At 35.3% G+C, this 22065-nt stretch overlaps 1 protein-coding gene across 4 annotated transcripts in view; it reads right to left on the bottom strand.

Moving 5' to 3' along the window:
* Positions 1-22065, bottom strand: part of CSNK1G3 (casein kinase 1 gamma 3) — a 115198-nt gene that overhangs the window by 21845 nt on the left and 71288 nt on the right. For 3 of the 4 annotated variants that reach the window (XM_046000035.1, XM_046000038.1, XM_046000036.1), the window contains exons 7-10: positions 8891-8976; positions 8686-8770; positions 6726-6874; positions 5474-5569 (exon numbers count right to left, since the gene is read on the bottom strand). In XM_046000035.1, coding sequence (XP_045855991.1) covers positions 5474-5569; positions 6726-6874; positions 8686-8770; positions 8891-8976 — 416 coding nt within the window. The remainder of the gene's footprint in view (positions 1-5473; positions 5570-6725; positions 6875-8685; positions 8771-8890; positions 8977-22065) is intronic. The other variant, XM_046000037.1, reaches the window with a different exon arrangement.

Below are 22065 nucleotides of genomic sequence, written 5' to 3'. Positions count from 1 at the left end.
CTTTGCTTTACTTATGTATTACTACAATTCTAGTAAGTAAAACTGATTACATCCTGAATATTAGGATGAAGCCTGGTGCAGTCTCCATAGGCAGAGAAGCTTTAAAGAGATGGTGAGAAAGGAGTACAGTGGAAATATCTCTCAAGGAACATATGAAAAAACAGAACATACAGCACTAGACTGATGAGCCAATAATCACCCCCTGATAGTCTGGAGATCCCATGAACCACCTCGGGGAATCCCACAGGGTAAGAAGAAACTAAGAAAATAACACATTTGTGGTAATGGTGCAGAAGTGGCCAGAAAGCTTTCTAATAGTGTCATAACTGTTGCAGGTATCCCTGAACACTGAGCCGGACACCTGCTGTCGTAACATACAACACTTAGAAACATGTAAACGCGTACAGACACACACGCCATCCAGTTTGTGTTATGGAACCAAATATAATTTGTTCTACTAACTTTTCCAAGGATATGAATTGGAGTCACAAAAATGTTTACAATTCAGGCACTCTTGCCTCTAAGTCCTCTTCAAATACCTCTGTTACACAGGACTGAGGTCCACAGGCTATAAAGTTCTATAAAAATATTTGGTTACATACTTAAATTACTTCTAAAATTTAATGGTGAGAAAAATATAAGAACTTACAAGATTTAATCAAGAACTGACTTTTAGAATTCAAATCAAGAAAGAATAAAATCCAGAGCAGAGATCCAATAGACTATATATACATATTCACTAAGAAAAATGCAAATTTGGTAAAAACATAATGGAAAATTATTCAAGTGGAAATATGTGGGGAAAAATATCAAAATTTTTAAAGGAAGTTCTAAATTGAAATGGATGGAGATAATATTTATTATCTCAATTACTTTGAACCGGAATTTAAATTACCTTAAGCTAGCATTTTAAAAGAAATAAAAGACTTGGTAACCTTCCCCTTTCTACAATTCTCATAAAAGATGAAAATTGAGGGGGCATGGGAGGGCAAGATAAGGTATTCTAAGGGTACAGAGAAGGGGGGGTGAACACTTCGAAAAAATAAAGGACGGCTTTAAATTTTTAGAAATATCCAGAAAATTGAGAGGAGTATTATTTAATAAATACTTGTTCTTGAAATTATTTTCTCCATCTGATATTTTCTAGAAACAAAATATACCATTGTAATAGTTGGGGTCATGTTCATTTGACCAATTAATCAGAAAGTATATTCTGAGTACTAAAGATAAAAAATTTCCTATCTATTCAACTGACTGAAGTTTAAAGAAGGAAAAAAAATCAATGAAAAGGAAAAGTTATAAAAGTGTTCTACTGCTTACAACATTAAAAAAAAAGTCTGATCTTATTACTGAAAAATCAAGTTTAACACATATCTCAAGTAATACAGTTTGTTTCTCTAACCTGTTGTATGACTTACTTCAATACTGTTGCGTGTACTTGCAAAAATGAACAAAGGCAAAATCGTAGTATCCCTGGTGGTCTTTCCAGACCATGTTAATTTTGCTTTTTGGTTAAATACAAAGGAAGAGAATTATGGAGAGTTCAGCGACAAGTTTTTCAGTAGGATATGAAGTCATGCCATGAGTTCCAAAAAAGGGTTAGTTGTATAAATCTGGGAAATAATCACTCATGCAAAAATCAGAAAATACCTGTACCGAGCCACCATGTCTGTCTGCTGCAAGGTGAGCTCTCAAATGGTGGGGATTTGCCTGCTGGGAGTCCCAAGCTGCCCTGTGGTCTGCCGACTGCCATTTATTTAATGCATGTGGCATGCATGGAAGAAGAAAAACCCAATATGTTAAACATCTCATCCTTATAATATAGAAAATAAAAGTATACAAGGAAATTTAAAATATCCTTGCTATTCTGAGTCAGAGATGCAGTTAACTTTGCATACTGGATGTGGAGAGGTTTTCATCACATGGATACCATTAAGTAATGATCAACCACAGAAATAAAACAGAACCATAGAATTTAGAAGTGAAAGGGCTTTAGATATGATACGGTCCAGCCTCCAATTTTATAAATGAAGTTAAAAAAGAACCAGGGAGGTAAAAATGAAGTGCCCAGGAAAGCATTCCAAATAAATCACCGAAGTACTAAAATGCCATCCACTATATTATCTTACGGTAGATGTCCCCCTTGGTTTTCTGATGAGGAACTACTTCTAGCAAAGGCTTAAAAAAAAAAAAGTCTTTAAACAGCTGTACTTAGATCCTAGAAAACTTTCCTCTCTTGCTTAGTACCGTGTTTCTGACTGAGAGGTTAATATGAGAAAACAGAAGAATTCTTTAAGAAGTGACAAGTGTTATATAGAACACTATGAGGATATGACAAGGAATTTTTTTTTAATAAGTGATAATCCTACTTCATATGAATCCCTTTGCTTCCTTGACCTCTTTTTATCTGGTTCAAATTAAGGAACCCATTCCCACGATAGGCTGAAAATTCTTGATGCTTTCACATGACCTGGCAAACTGGCATGACAATAACCACAAAAAATAATCTACCAGCAGAATTAGCAGTAGCTGCTTAATAGGGGTCAGTTTTTGTGGACAGCACTAATAAAAAGATCAGGAAGGAATACAATATTTAAGATTCTTTGACATGTTCGGTTCTTCATTAGCGGCTTTGCATGTGTTATCCCACTATGAGAGAGACAGTATCATCCTCACTCCAATGATAAAGAGACTGAGACTTTAAACACTTGACTAAGGTCAGAGACACTGCAAAAAGTGCAGCAGGGATTCTAACTCAAGAACCAGCTGCTCTGCCAGTAGTACTAACTAGCTCATTAAAACAATGACATATGTTTAAAGTCTTTGGTGCTCTTTTCTTTCTTTTTCAAACTAAATCATGAAAAACTTGCCAAAAAAACCTTGCCACAAAGTGCCAAGTATATTGGCCCCTCGGGAGCCTGAGACCATCAGTAGCCAGAGCAGGCCTATGAGAGAAGAGATGTTAAGTCCAAACAGGCACAGTAAATAAATGTTCTGGCACTAAGCCTCCCAAATTAAACTGTACAGTGCAAAATTACAGCAGAAGTCTGAAGAGGCATGAGGTCTATCATCAAAGCAATCACAACAGTTCTAGGTCTTTTCGTTAAACCCTCCTTGTTCAAGACCAGAATTTAGCAGCTGTGTAGCTTAAACTAAGGTAAATTTGAAGAGATTAAATCTGAAGAGGATGAAAGAATGAAAATGATGCTAAAATGGAAACGAACACCTAAATACTGCCTAGAACAACAGGTAACATTTAAGGGTCATGGACCTCTTTAAGAAGACAGGAACAGGTCTCCAGCTTCTCTTCAGAAACAAAAGTTACATGTATCTAACACCTTCTCTGAAATGTCAGGAGATTCTGAACTTCAACCACCAGCTGTACAGTAAAAACTGTTTAACTGGGGACACTGCAACATTTCAGTCATTTAACTAAATATTCTTTTGCGATTGTCAATTTTGAGTTTCTCACACACCTGAAATGTTTACTGATTCAATGATGTTTAGGAAAAGTTGAGACATACAACTTTTCTATTATGATGACAGTGCACATATCCAGGTCTCAAATTTAATACATAAGCTACCCTAAAGGGTTTCCTGAAAAAAAAAAAACACAAAACGAAAAACAAAAATCGACTTCCTACATTTAGTGCAACAAGGACTACATAAATAAAACATGGTTCCCGCCTTAACTGAGCTCACCATCTAGCTAGGAAGACAAGTCGAAACACACAGGAAGTTCAACTTGAAGACATCTGAATTATAACTAAACTCAAAATTAAGAGAAGAGTTTCACTTATTACAATACCTAACAGCTCAAGAGGACATCTCCAGAGAACATGAATTACTGATCATCATCCAACTGAGAAATTACTTTATAAGACACAAACTCCAAATCTTCACTTGGAGCCATTTCTTTCTATATGCAGCATCTTACCAGAGTATTCAAACTATCAACTGATAGTAATCTATATCTGAAGAAATTTGTATTTAAATTCTTGATTGTCCCAATTTTTCTAAGGCAAAATTCTAAAACTACTCTGTTTTAATTGGCTGTACTTTAAAGCATAATATTGTTAAATATCCCCTAAATGGATATATTTTATTTTGCTATGATTTTATATTGTGTTGTGTTCTTTCCTTGGATTTTTATCTCGTTTATTAACTCACTTGAATTCCAGTGGGATAAAAGATGTAAGAGTAAGAAAAGATAGCACATTATCTTTCCCCAGAAAGAGTTAAAACTGAAAATTCTAAAGACACTATTTAATTCCCAATTAGCAAAATGTTTTATGTCAAAGATGGATTAAATCAAGCTTCTTTTTACAAAAAAGAGAAAAGTGAGACCACCACTCAAAAATTTCAACAGCTTTCAATTACCTTACCCAAGAAATACAAACTCTTCACTCTCTTATTTATCTGTTGGCTTGCCTGGAACCTAGTCTCTGCTCAAAGCAAACTAAAATGCTACTATTCCTCAAACAAACTACATTTTTAAACTTCTCCTTCCTCTTCTACACTGTTCACTCTCCCCCCCAAATGCCCTTTTTCTTTCATCTGCCTTTAAAAAACTCCATTCATTCTTCAGGTTCCTCTCAAAAGCTACCTTCTGCATACAATCTTTACAGATGCCCATACTCCAATGACCTTCATGGCAGTTTACTAGTATGTTCCATGTGACTGAGGTTACACTGTTTGGTAATACAGTTACTTGTGAGTTTACTGTAATAATCATAACAGTAACACCAGCCATGAGACCTGAGATTTACTGAATGCTTATAGGAATTAACAAGCATTTTTCTGTTTCACAGATGAGAGAACTAAGGCTTTGAAAGATGGAGTAACTTGTCCAAGATCAAGTTATACCCATGTGTGTCTGATTCCAGAGAATGAGTGAGGTCTTAGCCACTCATTACAAAATAATTTCCTATGGGTTATTTTGTTTTCCTTCCTCGTGCATTTCTGCGATATGCAGAACAGTAGCTTTCAAATAGGAGAAACTCAACAAATAATTTACTGAGCTAAATTAGACTGCAGTTAGAAAGATCAATTGCTATTATAATTTACTCCAACAAGATATCCAAACACTTCCACTTTCATAGAGTATCAAATATTGCTCAAAGTTATACTAATTTATACCACTAATTAGAAATTTATCATTAAACATTTCATGTGATTTTAAACTAGTGAAGAGTGAACCTGAGGGGGAAACAGTTCATTTGTTGCAAATCTGTGCATTTCAATCCTTATTATGCATGTGTATATCATCTTCATCTACTGAAGGAAAAAAGATTTATTTCAATCCTTCAATATGTATCTATATGTGTGGATATGTGCTCACATACACACATCCACATGGGCACACCTGTGAGGCTATCATCTGGGCATGGTAAAAAAACAAATTTATTTTTAGGCTGTCAAAAGGTAATACAGAAGCAAATCAAGATATTTCGTATCTGAAAGAGCAGCAAACCTGGTTTTTGGATTGTTGCATCTTATCTCTGTGCTGATGTGCTTCTCTGTTTGACGACAGAGCAGGATCTTGCTGAACCGCACCCACTGGAGTTGGCTACAATACAGAATGAGCATCAATAGTAAGACTATCACAGAAGTCTTACTCACAATTATTGAGTTGCTGAAATAATAAAAGACACCTAAAGTAAAGCCTTACAAAATGGGATCTTTCTGGAAATACGTCACTAAAAATAAGAAGCTAAAACAAGAGAACATTTTACACTGTTTTCATTTCATTTTCATTTTTTCATATTCATTACATTTTTACACTGTTTTTTCATATTCATTACATTTTTACACTGTTTTCAAAAACATTTAAAGGCTTTCTAATGCTGTCTTTACTTTCGGTTACTTTTTCATATCAGAAGAATAAAAATGTATTCATGTATGTCTCTCATTTTCAAAGCCAATGCATAAACAGAACAAATCATTTTAAGAAAATAAGAAAATTATTTTTAAAATAAGCTAATAAAATGGTGTGTTGTCAATATTTTGACCCAGATGAGACTTACATAGTTAATTCACTTTGGATCTAAGAAAAATGTAGATTAAACACTTAAATAAGCCAATGATTCAAAAATACCTGAATCTGAGAGTTTGGTAGTTTCAAATATGGACAAAATTGGCCAATAGCAAGCCACAATTAAAGTTTTGTAAGACATTCTTACTTATCAAAAAAAAAAAAAAACAAAAAACAACTAGTGAGAATATTTTAAAAGTTGTCCCTTCAAAGAAAGAATTTCATGATGTGTCCCTTTAAGTGATGAGCACCAATTCTATAGTTACAGTTAAGACTAATTTTTTTTTAAGTTACAAAAACTTAGAAAAGTTTTGAAAACCCAAAACATGTTCTAATTAAGTACCAGTCTATTTAAGATTTAAGCTAAATAAAACTGCTAATATAATTAAAACCTTTAATTTAGGGGCACCTGTGTGGCTCAGTGGGTTAAAGCCTCTGCCTTCAGCTCAGGTCATGATCTCAGGGTCCTGGGATTGAGCCCCGCATCAGGCTCTCTGCTCAGCGGGGACCCTGCTTATCCCCTCTCTTTCTGCCTGCCTCTCTGCCTACTTGTGATCTCTCTCTCTGTTAAATAAATAAATAAACTCTTCTAAAAAAGTTATTTGTACTCAACTCTTTTTACCAAAGAAGCTGTACTGTGGGGGAAAAGTTACTACAAATAATCTTTCATTATATAGCACAAAGTACTCACCAACTGTTTACCAATCCAGTCATACTCATAATCAAACATATATCCTTTTCGATCAAACAAGTCAGTAAAAAGCTTTCTTAGGTAGTCATAGTCTGGTTTTTCAAAAAAATCTAGCCTTCTTACATAACGAAGATATGTTGCCATTTCTTCTGGAAAGGAATAAAAATTATTCTGATTATACTTTCCTATATACTCATTAATAATAAAATTATTTAAATGTCTAAAAACAGTGTTACAAAAATAAGAAAAAGTTAAAAAAATTCTACTAAAATTTAAAATTTAAGGAATTTCATCATAATGAAATTAAAAAGGAGAAGAGAAGGGAAGAAAAATATAGGGTCAAAGGAGAAATGAGAGGTTTTACTTAACAAATTCTTCTGCTTCACTTCATTAGGAAAAGCTAAAATTTTTATTTTACATTGCTATTTTGAGTAAAAACCTTGGATAGTACTAAAGATTGAATTTGTAACTTAATGCACAATTACTTAAACACAAGCACCACACTTTGCTCATAAACTTAAAAATTTCTTTAAAATACTGATGGGAATTGATTTATATATGAAAGCATCCACACTAGCATGATGGATTTCTTCTACTATCAGGCACATTCAACTAACTGACTAACAGAAGATTCAAATTCCTAACTTGGGCCATGAGCAGAATTCTAACCAAACAAAGCTAAGCGATCTCAGAAATAAAACCGCAGCAGAGTTTAATTTTTTATTTAATTTCTGGTCATACAACAATTATTTGATAATACATAAATTTCTCTGTGCCACTATAATTCCCAAATGTATTAGAGATAAGTATTTTTCTTAAAAAGCCTACTTTCCTAAGGGAAAATGAAGAAAAAGCCATAAAAATCAATAGACAAAATGGTGAGCAATCAGTAAAACAGGGTTTTACCATCAACACAGAAATCACTGTAGTGAGAGATGGAAGGTTACTCTCGGGTGTTTTTCTGATTCAATTCACTGACAGTGGCCAGTGAAAACAGAATCATGCACAGCCCTAAGGGCAATGAGAATGGCACCCAATGACCTTCCTCATAGGGTGACTCTCACTATTCTACATTCTAGCTAATTACCTGGCTAAGTGACCCTGACACCCCCATTTTATCCGGCAGAAATATGTATATGCTTCAGAGTAACACAGAGCCAGTCCGTCTACACCTACACTGCTAGTGTCAACCGAAATCTTTTTTAATCTTCCGGTTCTAGATGTTAGAGCAAACACGAAAAATATGCAATTAAAGTTTGTTGTCCCCAAATAACGAAAGCAAACTTGAAGGGCTCCCTGAGATCACACTGCTTGCTAATACTCCAGCACTGATGCCAGCACTGGACAGGAGGACACGCGAATAATGAAGTGAGGCATGATCTCAGTCTTGGACCTTCCAGATTGGTTCACTTTTTACTTACCGACATTAGCAACACATTATTCATATTCCTTAACTGATTTAGGAATCAAGAAAATTTTTGTTGGCTTAATCTGAGTTGCCAAAACTCTGCATGGAAGTAAAACTATTTTTATAAAGCCCCCCAATGTAACATTAGCTTGCCAGTACTAAGGTTTGTAAGATCTTAATGTACTCTGAAAACTAAATCATGTATCACACCTCCTTTGAGTCTGACAATGAGACTCAAATGACTAACAGTATGCACCAAAACTGTACAGCTGCATTTCTCAGCAAGTATTTTAACTTATTAGAAGTATGTCACTGATATTTTAGCTGATATCACTATCAACACTATCAAAAAATGGGATTTTCTTCTATTAATTCCATCTTAACAGAGCAAATATACAAACTGTCCCTGTGGTCTACGCATCAAAGGCTGACATCTTTTAAAATCATACTTTGAACTCATTTCTTCTAAGCAGGAAAACCAGTCATTACAAACTTGAGCAATGGAAGTTAACTGCTGTGGTTTTCTGTGTACAAGCACATGTTGTTCATTACCTGGAAAATTTTCACATAACACTTCTATTGGTGTGGCTCGTTTTGTATCTCCAATTTTCTGATACCTCTCTTTTAATGTGTCAGCCTAAAACAGAAAGGAAAAAAGTCCTGAGAAGCTGGTGATGTTAAAATTAACTACTTGGAAGACAGACCCCTGACATATTAACAATTTATAAAATTCAAAAGGAAACACAAAAACAATTACCTTTAAACCTTGCCAAGGAAGACTGCCTCTCAGAAAATACATGAACATATGACCTAAAGCTTCTAAGTCATCTCTTCTACTTTGTTCTGAAATATAAGAGAAACATCAATTTCACTTTCCTCTCCCAATTAAGGATACAAGAATGGAGAACTGACTCTTTTGTTACATATACATTAATTCTCAAAGTTCAGTATATAAACATAAACTATCTAGTGCTTACAAGCAACAAATCATGTCCAGTTAAACAATGTTTTTAACATTAAAATTACTGTGCATCTTTAAAATATGCCACTACGTTTTGGGGGGTCTTTCTGCTTGGTTGGTTTTTTTAAGATTCCACTGGACACTCATTGCTCTCTTTAGATATCTATCCACAGAAGTATAAAGCAAGTCAGAAAGGGTTCCATGATCAAATACAGAGTCACTGTGTACCATAGCTCCATCTTGAAGACCCAGGATGTAACATATTAAAGGTTAAAGAAAAACCCCAGAGATAAAAATTACTCACTTCATTTAACTCTGTATCTCCTGAGCTTATATGAGCACAAAACATCCATCCTATATACTCTCCATTAATATTAAATGCAATTAGATTTTATGTAATATACTCTTTAAAACACTTGTATTCAACCCATCCCAACACTAATAACTCCTTTGCCACCGCCAAAAACAAAAAGCTGTTAGAACAAACTGCCATTTTCAAATTGCCACTGCTGTTTTAGTAACAAAATGTTGCACAGCACCTAACTGAGTGACAATCACAGAGGAAGACTCAAAAAGGCACTTATATTTGCTAAGTGAAATTTTTTTCCAATTTTTTGGTCACCGAAGTTAAATGCTTAAGATTCCTTACTATTTTAAAATAATACAAAAACTCTAACAATTAGAGGAAAAAATAGTACTTTAATTATAAATGTGTAAGATGTTTTATCCAAATGAGTCATCATCGTACTACCTAAGCGTGAACAGGACAGGAATGGTTTTAATTTCTACTATTTAATCTCATTCCACAATTGTTTTCTGTAACACTTGCTACTGTGTGTGTGTGTGTGTGTGTGTGTGTGTGTGTGTGTGTGTGTGTAGTTATTTTCTAGTCTTTATCTATCCTCCCACCAGACGGCAGACTACAGGACAGTAGCTGTCACTTGGCTCACTATCCTCAGGACCAAGTATAACGGCTGCCACAGAGCAGGCACTCAACACAGACTACTTAAATAGAAAAATGAACATTTGAAAACACATCATACTAGATATGTGTCCCTTTCCTACAAGGAAACAAAGATATCCAGAAGAAAATGCATCACATTGTTAGTAATTAGGGTTATGAGATTGGAGGATTAGACAGGACATTCCACCTTCTCATTTCATATACTCAAACTGTAGCATTATGGCAAATTTTTCTCTTCTGCTTCAATTTTCTATCAAAACAATGTATGCATATGCTATTAAAAACAGAGAACTTTCAAAATAAATAAAATAGACTCAAGGTCTTTTTAAAGCCATTAAAAAAAAAAGTGGGGGGGGCGCCTGGGTGGCTCAGTGGGTTAAGCCGCTGCCTTTGGCTCAGGTCATGATCTCAGGGTCCTGGGATCGAGTCCCTCATCGGGCTCTCTGCTCAGTGGGGAGCCTGCTTCCCTCTCTCTCTCTGCCTGCCTCTCTGTCTACTTGTGGTCTCTCTCTGTCAAATAAATAAATAAAAAAAAATCAAAAAAAAAAAAAGTGGGGATGTGAATAACATGAGAAAGATGAGTAATATATTTTATACATACAATTTGACCTTATTAGATCCTGGGACCCTTTGGAATAAAGAGTCATGCAAAGAAAAAATATATATATATTTCTGAACTCCCACTGAGAATGAGAATCACCTCTGAAACTTTTAAATGCCTCAAATGAGTGACTGATTCCTTGGGTATGACATGAGCTAGAAGAACACACATTTTAAAAAGCTTAGCAGATGATTCTGAAATACAGCACTAAAGTTGATAAACACTAAAAAAAGAAACTCTTTTCACTGAAGTATACTTTACACATAATAAAATACATCCTTTGTAAGGGTACAGTTTGAAAAATGTTAACAATGTACACCTAAGTACCACCACAATCGACAACTATTTCCAACACTCCAAAAAGTTCCCTTATGTCCATTGCCAGCTATCCTCCCTTCCCCTGGCCTCAAAACAACCACTTATCTTCTTTCTGTCAGGCTACATTAAATCTGATTTTTTTATAGAGTTTCATATGAAAAGCGTCGTATAATATGGACCCTTGGGTCCAAATTCTTTCACTCAACAATCTTTTTATGTTGTTGTGTGCACTGGTAGTTCGTTACTTTTTATTCCTGAGTAGTATACTACAATATACTTATATATTCACCAGTTGCCAGGTCATGAGTAACTTCCAGTTTGGGGCTATTGTAAATAAAGCTTTTACGAACATTTTCGTACGAGTCTTTGTGTGGACATATGTTTCCATTTCTTCTCTGTAAAGTTTTAGGAGGAGGATTACTACCTCATATGGAAACTGTAGATTTTACTTTTTAAGATACTTCTACGCTGTTTTCCAATGGGATTGTGTCATTTTATATCTCCACCAGCAACATCTGAGACTTCAATTATATATTGAACTTGTATCCGGCAACCTTGCTAAAACTCATGTACTGGCTGGTGTATTGCCCATTCCACATTTAGCATGGTCACTCTTTTATACTTCAGCCCTGCTAGTGGCTGTGAGGTGTTAGCTCACTGCGATTTAATTTGAATTTCACCAGTGATTAATATTTTTGAACAGTTTCATCTGTGCTACTACTTATTCAAACATCATTTTGTGATGTTTTACTCATTTTTTAAAACTGTGCTATGTGTCTTGCTATAAAGTTGTAAGGGTTGTTTGTGTATTCTGGATGTAAGTAATTGTCAGATATAAGTTTTACAAACATGTACCTTGCTTTGTTTTCTTAACAGTATCTTTCAAAGAACAGAAGTTCACATTTTGATGAAGCCCAACTTAACAGGGTTTTATTGTTTGCTTATGCTTTTTTATGTCCTATCTGAAAATCTCTGACTAGTCTAAGGTTGCAAAGATTTTCTATTTTTTCAAGAAATTCTACCGCTTGGGTTCTTAAATTTAAATCTGGGATTCATTTGAGATAATTTTTCTTTTTGCTCCATGTGGGAAAAGGGTTTAAACTCATTTTCTTCAATACCAATACCTTGTTTTTATCATATAGTTTCTTTAAATACTATGCTCTCCACCCTTGATTTAACTTTGAACTCTTCTCAAAAACCAACTGAGATCTGTGTAGGGGTCCATTTCAGGACCCTGTAATGTGACCCATTTATCTATGTTAGGGCAATACCACCAAATATAAGATGAAAGGGAAAAGTAAAGATAAATGAGGAAACCAATCATAACAAGAAAGACAATCAATTGAGAAAACCACAAAATCAAAAGCTGGTTACATGAAAAACTCAATAAAACTGTATCACTAGGCTGGAAGACAGAAAACACAAATTACTAGCATCAGGAGTAACCAGGGGGCACCAGGACAGATCCTACAGACATCAAAAAATGGTAAAAGAGTATTATGAACAAACATTATGCCAGTAAATTCAACAACTCGAAGAAATGAACAAATGTCTTAAAAGATAAATTACAAAGATATGAATAGTTCTACGCCAATTAAAGAAATTTAATTTATAATCTAAAATCTTCCCAAAATATAACCAAAGGCCCAGATGGCATCACTGCTGAAGTCTATTAAACAGTTACGGAATAATACTAGCTCTACACAAACTTTTTCAGGAAGCAGACGAGAAGGGCATCTTTCCAAACTCTTTTCATTAATGATGTTACCAGTCAAAGGCATTTTACAAGCAAAGGAAAACACAGGAAATGTCTCTCATCAACACAATCACAAAATCCTTCAAAAGTTAATACACGATGCCTAGTTCATCCCATGAATTTAAGGTTGGTTTAACTTTCAAAAACCAACTATGTAATTCACCATGTCAATAAAATATATAAATCATATGATCACCTCAAAAGATACACAAAAATTACCTAATAAAACATAACATGCATTTATGATTTTTTTTAAAACTCATTAAATAAGCAATAGAAAAAAACTTCATTCTGACAAGGGACTTCTATGAAAAATCTGTAACATAATTCGTACATGGCCATAATTCTTACTCCTACAATCAAGAACAAAACAAGGATGTTCACTCTCACATTATCTATTCAGTGTTTATACTAGAAGCTTTGTTAGTACCCAAAAATAAAATAAATAAATGAATAAATAAATCAATCAATCAAGAAAAATATTAAAAGGTATTCAGATTGGAAACAAAGAAGTGAAACTAGTTTTTTCTGCAGGCCATATGACTATATAGGTGGAAAATCCAAAGTAATCTACAAAAAAAAAAAAACCTATTAGAACTAGTACGTGAGTTTTAGCAAGGTTACAGGATACAAGTTCAATATATAAAAATAAATTGTATTTCTATGAAAGCAATCAACAACCGGAAAACAGATTTAAAAATCAGTACCATATGAAATACATGTGAAATAAGCAGCATATGAAATACTATAGAGATAAATTTAAAAGACTGAATGATTTGCAAATACTGACCCCTCCCAAGTAGCATTTTTTGTTAAGGAGAGGAACACAGTATAAAAGGCAATTTCCCTTTAAATTCAAGGTGTGGGGCCTTAGTTACCAGAGTGCCAACAAGCCCTGATCATAAGGTAATTTTGCCTATACTATAGTCTCAGAAAGCAGTATTAGTCTCAAAACTTACACAGTATTTAAAAATTCAAGTCATAAAATAACCTAATAAAATAAACCACTTCTGTGACTCAGCCTGAAATGTTCCTTACCCTCATGATTTTTTTCTTTGTGTTCTTTCATCAACTGACAGATCTGGAAGTAAATTTCAACCATGTAGTGAGTAACGGAAGTCAAAGACAGTAACTAAAGAAAACCTCCTCAGGTCTTTAACAGATCTGTTTCATGGGGGTAAAAAAAAAATTCCCAAAGGTAATCCTGGCCCTTATTAGGTCCTGTTCACATTTTATAAAGCACTTAACTACAAAGGCCTGTCTGAAAATGGATGTTTCCCTGGAAGCCAAGAATCCTCATTATAGGAACCCTTACTATGTGGTTCTATGAGCAACTAAGAAATGAGAAATGATTTACTTTACAATAGGTATCATTAAAGAATCTTCTAAAGGGAGCGCCTGGGTGGCTCAGTGGGTTAAGCCTCTGCCTTTGGCTCAGGGCATGATCTCAGGGTCCTGGGATCGAGCCCCGTGTCGGGCTCTCTACTCAGCAGGGAGCCTGCTTCCTCCTCTCTCTGCCTGCCTCTCTGCCTACTTGTGACCTCTCTGTGTCAAGAAAATAAATAAAATCTTTAAAAAAAAAATCTTCTAAAGTAAGTTTTCCAATAAGTTTAAAAGTTATGTAAAGAGTCAGTTAAAATTTTGCTATTTAAGAATATATTTATCATATAAAATACACAGAATCAGCACATATTAAGAGCCTAGTATGGGTCAATGTGTGATACTGATGACTGTTTAAAATTCTACCTACACTTAAAGCAGCATTAATCCCAAATAAGAAAACAAAGGCTCAGAAAGGCTAAGAGACAAGCCTAAAACTATGCACCTAAATGAGAAAGGCAGAATTCTAAACCACATCTGAACTTTTTTCATTTCAGAAAACAAAGGCAAAGTAGAACCAATCAATTAATCAAACATTTACTGTACATCTTCTGCAATGCTTTTCTACTTACAAGTCCTACTCTTTAACTGAACATTATTTTCCTCTTTTTAAACTACTTTTATTCCTCACGTGCTTAGAACTATTTCTATTTTGACTTAATTTCAATTTAATTTTCATCAACAGAAAAATATTCCCTTCCTTATTAACTCAAATTTACCTCTGTCAAAGAAAAAATGTATCAAATGCTTAGAAGCAAAAACTTTCTAATATATATATAAGTATTTGCAAAAAAAAATCCTCATTACTGCACTTTCCTACAAAAATGAAAAACAATGAGGCCAAAAGACATGTTAGTTAACACTAAATACAGGCAAGACAAGAGAGCTCAAAAAAAAAATCAAAAAAAAAAACCTCTCACTGAAGAAAATTTAAATCATTTTTTATACATAAACAACAAAAAAATTACTACAAGCAAAGGTTTCACTTTATATTTCCTTCTAAAATGTTGAAAATTATTTTTCCCTAACAGCGCCCCCCACAAAAAAACTCTTCTTCAAAATTCACTGAGCTTGTTTACATGTTCCAAAATTACATAATTAAGATGGTTTTTGTTAAATGAAAACACAAACCTATTTAGCAAAAGAAAAGGCACAATTATGCAAGACAATGTGCAGCAACAGCTACCAATCCAGATACCCAATGTTGCAATAACCAGAACGCATAAAGAAAAAAAAAAAAGTTTTCAGAGCAATGGAACCCAGCACATGCATTCACCTGATTACTAAAGAAGTGCTCTTGAAATCCAGTTCTCTTAATTTAGATAAAATCCAATAAATTTGGCTATCAGGAAAAGCAAACCAAAAAAAGAGAAGAGTGAAGTACTGCCAGCAACAATACTACACATGATAACAAATAGTATGCCATGAGACATTTAAATACCAATAAAAACCTTTTAAAAAATAACTACTCTTAGACTATAAACCTACAGCAATCGACACATAAGAAAAGATGCTACACATCCTATGTCATCAGGAAACACAAATTAAAACAACGAGATAACACTACTACCACATAATGATTTATAAGAAATATATATTTGGGGGCACCTGGGTGACTCAGTGGGTTAAGCTGCTGCCTTCCACTCAGGTCATGATCTCAGGGTCTTGGGATCCAGCCCCGCATCGGGCTCTCTGCTCAGCAGGGAGCCTGCTACCTCCTCTCTCTCTGCCTGCCTCTCTGCCTACCTGTGATCTCTCTGTCAAATAAATAAATAAAATCTTAAAAAAAAAGAAAAGAAATATATATTTGGTCATTCAGATGACCAGAATATATATCTCAAGATATATTAGGTCTTTAGCCACATTTTGTGAAAACACCTCAGAGCCATAAAGGTGAAATGGGTGTTTGGTAACTAATGAAGGTGAATCCTGAACCCACCTTAGATCACGGGCTGGTTGCCAGGGAGACCAACCCTATGATTAGAGGGTTGGGACTTTCAGTCCCAGCCCCAACCTTCAGGGAGGGAAAAGAGGCTGGAGGTTAAACTAGCCGATGTCCAATGCATTAGTCAATCACGACTATGTAATGAAGTCCCCATAAAACCCCAAGAGGACAGATTTCTGGCCCTTTTGGGAGAGCTTCCATACATGGGGATCCACAACACCTATATGTGTCACCAAGCCAGGGCCCAAGCTGCACAAGGACAAAAGCTCCTTTGTTTGGGCTCCTATCCTACCTCTGACTGTTGATTTGTATCCTTTATCATGTCCTGTAATAAACTCGTAAATCTAAGTAAGTGCTTCCCTGAGTCTACAAAACCACTCTAGCAAAGAAACTTGAACTTAAGGAGGAGGTAGCTGGAGCCTCTAATTTGTCCATGATCAGTGAGCAGCACAGGTAACACCCTAGAGTTTGCAAGTGTTATCTGAAGCACGGGGTTGGTGAGTGGTCTTGCAGGATGTAATCCTTAATCTTGGGATCTCATGCTATCTCCAAGTAGACAATGTCAGAATTTAAGCTGAACTTTCAGACATGCTGCTGGGGTCTGAGGGCTTCTTACAACAACATACTTTTAACATATGATCCAGCATTGTCCTTGGTATTTACCCAAAGGAGATGAAAACTTAGGTCCCACAAAAACGTGCACATGGATGTTTATAGCAGCTTTATTTGTAACTGCCAAAACCTGGAGGCAACCAAGATGCTCTGCAGTAGGTGAACGGTGAATAAACTGTGGTACATCCAGACAACGGAATAGTGCTCAGCATTAAAAATAAATGAGTTATCAAGTCATGGAAAACCATGGAGAAACCTTAAATGCATATAACCAAGTAAAAGAAGTCAGTCTAAAAAGGTTACATGTTGTGCTCGCTTCGGCAGCACATATACTAAAAAGGTTACATGTTGCTTATTTTAAATTATATGGTATTTGGAAAAGGCAAAACTATGGAGACAACAAAAAGATGTGGTTGCCAGGAGTTTGGAGGGTGGGAGGTGGGAAGTGAGGGATGAGTAGGTGGGGCATAGAGGATGCCTAGGGAAGTGAAACTCTCCTGTATAATACTATAATGGTTCATACACGTCATTACAAATGTATCCAAACCCATAGAATGTGCAAGACCAAGAGTAAACTACAGACTCCACAGAGGATAATGATGTGACAGGGTAGGCTCATCACTTGTACCTAATGTACTACTCTGGTGAGGGATGCTAACAGGCGGGGGTCGGGGCGGGGGGTGCTGCCTGTGTTGGGGCAGGGAGTATAAGGGAAATCTCTGTACCTTCCGCCTAATTTTGCTGTGAATCAAAAACTGTTCTTAAAAAAAAAATGCTCTAAAAAATTACATTAAAAAACAGCACCACTATTTAAATGCATTTTCTCTTAACTTATTTAAATCAAGGTATACATCCTAACATTCTCTAACTGAACTCGAGGATATCATCATATAATAGTAATCACACAAAATTTACAAAGCTGAGTCATCCAGAAAATGTAAATTATGTTCATCGTATTTTGTTTAAGAAAGCGAGGAATTGTGCAATTCAATTTTAAACCGTTAAAACGTAATTATAAAATGTAAATACATATTTTTCAACTGCTAAGAAGCTGTTTGGGAGCCTTAGAGCCGTCCTCGGGAATTTAGGCAATTAACCTAGAAATTATATGAATCACACACCATCAGATGACATCACAGAAAGAAGACATTTTTGTAAAATCATAAATTCTGTGATCCCTTCAGAGCTTACCACTTAGAGGCTTGAAATGTTATTCTTCTATGCAACACAGATTTTTTTATTAACATTTACAAAGCAACTGGCAGTTTATTCTTCAAATCCTAATCCCTTAGTTCATGAATATTCAATATTAATTTTAAAAAATTCCAATACTACTTAGTAAAGAGAAACGCAGAGTATTTACTTCAAATGACTTCAACAAGGCCAGTTTTGTCATGAAAGGAAAAATGAGTGATCCAAAGGAAGATTATAAAATGAGGTTCAAAGCAGTTGACCAAAACAAACAAAAAAAAGTCTTGAAAAAGTATTAAAAATAAGACACTCAAGCAGACACAATTTTAAAATAACATTTCAACATAATAGTAAAGAAGGCTTCCATTAGAGCAGACCACAGAAATCCATGTGTCACACACAGCTTTATAAGATTCCATCTTGAATAGTGACTCGAGAAGGTACACAAGTGAATGAAGACATCTACCTACTTAACATTAATCGTGCAGTGAAGATAGATAGATAGACCGATCGATCACAGGAATAAAGAGGCTAAAATCCACAGTGTGATTTTACACTATTCCGGCTTTTTCCTTTTTAAATCTGATACAGTGCACCAATCTCCACAAAGGAAAAATACTTATAAACGTGCACAAAGGTCTGTCGCCAAATTCTCTCTTTTGAAATGCTCATGTGTGTAAGAAAGACCTTGAATGCACAAGAGTAAAAAATGAGTAAGAAGGCTTTAATTCCTCTTAAAAGAGTAATCACCAAAGTCCAGGCAAAGCCAAAAGGAAAAAATACATAAGCAAATTAAAATCACTACGAGAAGATCCCATTTTCACTACTTTTTCTTTTCTATCTGTTCCTGACTCCTCACAAAGCTGGTGCTTTAAACTCAAAACATCACTAAAAAGCTCACGTTCACAGCCACCTCACTTATAAAAATGCTTTAACTCTTCAGCACTTAAACTCACGTGACTTAAGCTTACTCTTAATTTCTTAAAAAACAGGAAATCATGTAATCTGGGAAACCAATTTTCTCTGCCCATCTACTTCCCCATACCACATAAAAATTAAGAAGCAGGGCTTCTGTAAATAGGAGAAAGTAAGGAAGGATTAAAGCCTTTGATCTTTGCAATACTTGCCAAAGAAATATTTTGTTTGTTTTCTTGCTGAAAAGGGAGTAAAAAGATTACTGTAATAGTTAAATGCCATTTCCCAAGCTCTGCAGTCTTTTCCTAACAGGGACAAACATATCAGATTCGCTTTGCCATTTCTACAAATAGAATGCTGTTACATGTGCCATTGTTCAGATAAAAAAAACATCGGGCCATAAGGAAGTTGTGACTTCATGTCTCACAATAAAATGGCGGTGAACCTTTGTTAGTTGTTATGCAATAGTCTGTTAACAAGTACCATGAAATGAAAATCTCTCACAGACACTGTTCATATAAATACAGGTGTGCCTGATTTTAACAGAAGACACAATCCGGAAAGTTGTGTATCTACGCAATCTTATTTTAAATCTGTCACAAAAGTTTGCTATTGAAAGGCACTCCCCCCAAAAACACTACCTGAATGCAACTAATTTTAGATATTTGAAACTTACTTGTCTTAAAGTAAGGCAGATTTATATTTTCCAGGGATTTCAGACAGTTGAAGAGAAAAAATACCACAGCTCTTCTATCAGGAGCCTGTCAGGGAACACTTGTGCTATTAGTTCCAACTCAGAGGAAGAAGCAGGGAATGCCACAGAGAGCAGGTAAGTCTTGGAAGAATGGTCAGAGAAGAAGCTATGACCAGGAGTTGAAGCCTGGGTCACATTACTGCTAAGGTCTTGAAGAAAAAGTGAGTATATACACAAGGTACATTTAAGCAGTGATGATGGATAAGTGCCTATTGGTTTATGTTTCTATTTTTCCTTGTGAGTGAGATGTCAGCGATGGAATCTAAAGGCAAAAAATAAAGTCTGACTTTCTCTGATATGAAAACTGACCACGGTTTGAGACTTCAGAATAAACTACTATAAACATAACCCTAGAACTGATTTTTTTTAGAAAGGCAAAGAAATAACCCAATGGGAAAGAATATGGTATCATAAAAAGAACCTCAACCCCTGGGCGCCTGGGTGGCTCAGTGGTTTAAGCCTCTGCCTTCGGCTCAGGTCATGATCCCAGGGTCCTGGGATCGAGTCCCGCATTGGGCTCTCTGCTCGGCGGGGAGCCTGCTTCCTTCTCTCTCTTTCTCTCTCTGCCTACTTGTGATCTCTCTCTGTCAAATAAATAAATAGAATCTTAAAAAAAAAAAAAAACTCTCCCAAAGGGAGGAAAAATTTCTTAAAAAAAAAAAAAGAACCTCAACCCCTAATTCACACCATATGAACATTAACTGTAGACTGTAGACGAAAACATAAAATGTCTTCATCTCCTGGGGACAAAGATTTCTCAGGATTTAAAAAGTAGTGATCATGAAACAAAAAAACTGATAAATAACTGATTTCACAAGTATTTACAACTCTTGCTAACAACTGACATCACTAAGAAAAAGAGTAGGTAAGCCACAGACTAGAAGAATCTATTCACAGGACGTATATCTGGGAAAGAATTTATATCCAGAATATATAAAAGAATTCCTCTAAATAACAATTAAATGACCACAAGTCACAAAAGAAGACACACAAATGGTCAATAAGCACAAGTAACAGAGCTCAGAATCATTAGTCCCGGAAAAACAAACTACCACCACATAGCCACTACAGCAGCTAGAAAGAAAAAGAAGGACAACTCCAGATATTGTCAAGACTGAAACAAACTGAACTCTCATTCATTACTGGTGGAAATAGGAAATGGTATGAATGCTTTGGGGTACTGATGGGCAGTTTTTTATAGTTAAACGATACCTACTGTAGGACCCAACAGCAATTCCAATTTCAAGTATTTACCCAAAGAACTCAAAACATATACCCACCGAAAGATTTTTTTTTTAATTCCTTATAGTAAAATACTGTTAATAGGGGCACCTGGGGGCTCAGTGGATTAAAGCCTCTGCCTTTAGCTCAGGTCATGATCTCAGGGTCCTTGGGATTGAGCCCCACATCAGGCTCTCTGCTCAGCGGGGAGCCTGCTTCCCCCCCACCTCCTTCTCTGCCTGCCTCTCTGCCTACTTGTGATCTCTGTCGGTCAAATAAATAAAATCTTTAAAAAAAAAAAAAACACTGTTAATAATCAAAATGTTCATCAACATTCGAATAAATAAACCATTTGTGTTGTATATTTGTGCAATGGAATACTACTGAGCCTCAAAAAGAAACCTCTAAAAAAAATTACTGATACTTTAAAAACAAATATTAATCTCATAGTGAGCAAAAGAAGCCAGATGATTCCATTTATATGAAGTAACAGAACCAGCAAAACTGATTTATGGTGACAGAAATCACATCAGTGGCTACTTTTGGAGAAAGTGGGGGAGAGAGCACAAATGAAGTCTAAGGGATGATAATAATGTTGTAAATCCTGACAGGGTTGTGGACTACCCACATGTGTACATATGTCAAAAATCACACATGATATACTCAAATGTTGTAAACTTCACTCAATGTAAATTTTATTTTAAAAAATGAACTTTTCAATAAAATAAGAATTACAAATACTGTCAATTCTAGTAAGCTTGTTTTACATACTGTTATTAGTAACCAATTCTGAAACAACATTCTGAGGATCCTAGGCTTCTAACTATGAGTAAAATAGAGTAGTGATAGCCATAGTTCTCACTGTTGGCAAAGGAAGACATATAGAGAGAAAAGACAAGGGAATTACACCTATGGAAACAGAGGTACTCCTTTGTGGTCTTAGAATGAAATTAAAAGTATCATAATCAACTCAGGATTCTTAGTAGAGAAGTATTAATATATGTATGTGTGGACATGTGTTTCACATACACATACGGATTTCGTAGTTCCACTGCAGAAGCGGCCTAGAAGCAATAACACACCAGTAGCAATGAGAACACCCAGTGCCCAGATCCTGCTTTCTACAACATTATCCAATAAAAGAACCCAGGGAAACTGGAAGAAACTTCTGTTTCTGGGTTAGAGCAGAGAAACTACAAGATGAATATGGAACAAGTTGTAGCTCCAGAAAGTAAAGTTTTCAAAGAATCATGAGGATAAGCCAAAGGACAGAGCAGCCAGCTGGACTGGGCAACAGTGGCCAAATCTGGGACA

Source organism: Meles meles, chromosome 3 (genome assembly GCF_922984935.1).
Source record: "Meles meles chromosome 3, mMelMel3.1 paternal haplotype, whole genome shotgun sequence".
NCBI lineage: Eukaryota > Metazoa > Chordata > Mammalia > Carnivora > Mustelidae > Meles > Meles meles.
The sequence above is the reverse complement of the archived record's forward strand: the minus strand, read 5'-3'. Positions and strand labels throughout refer to the sequence as shown.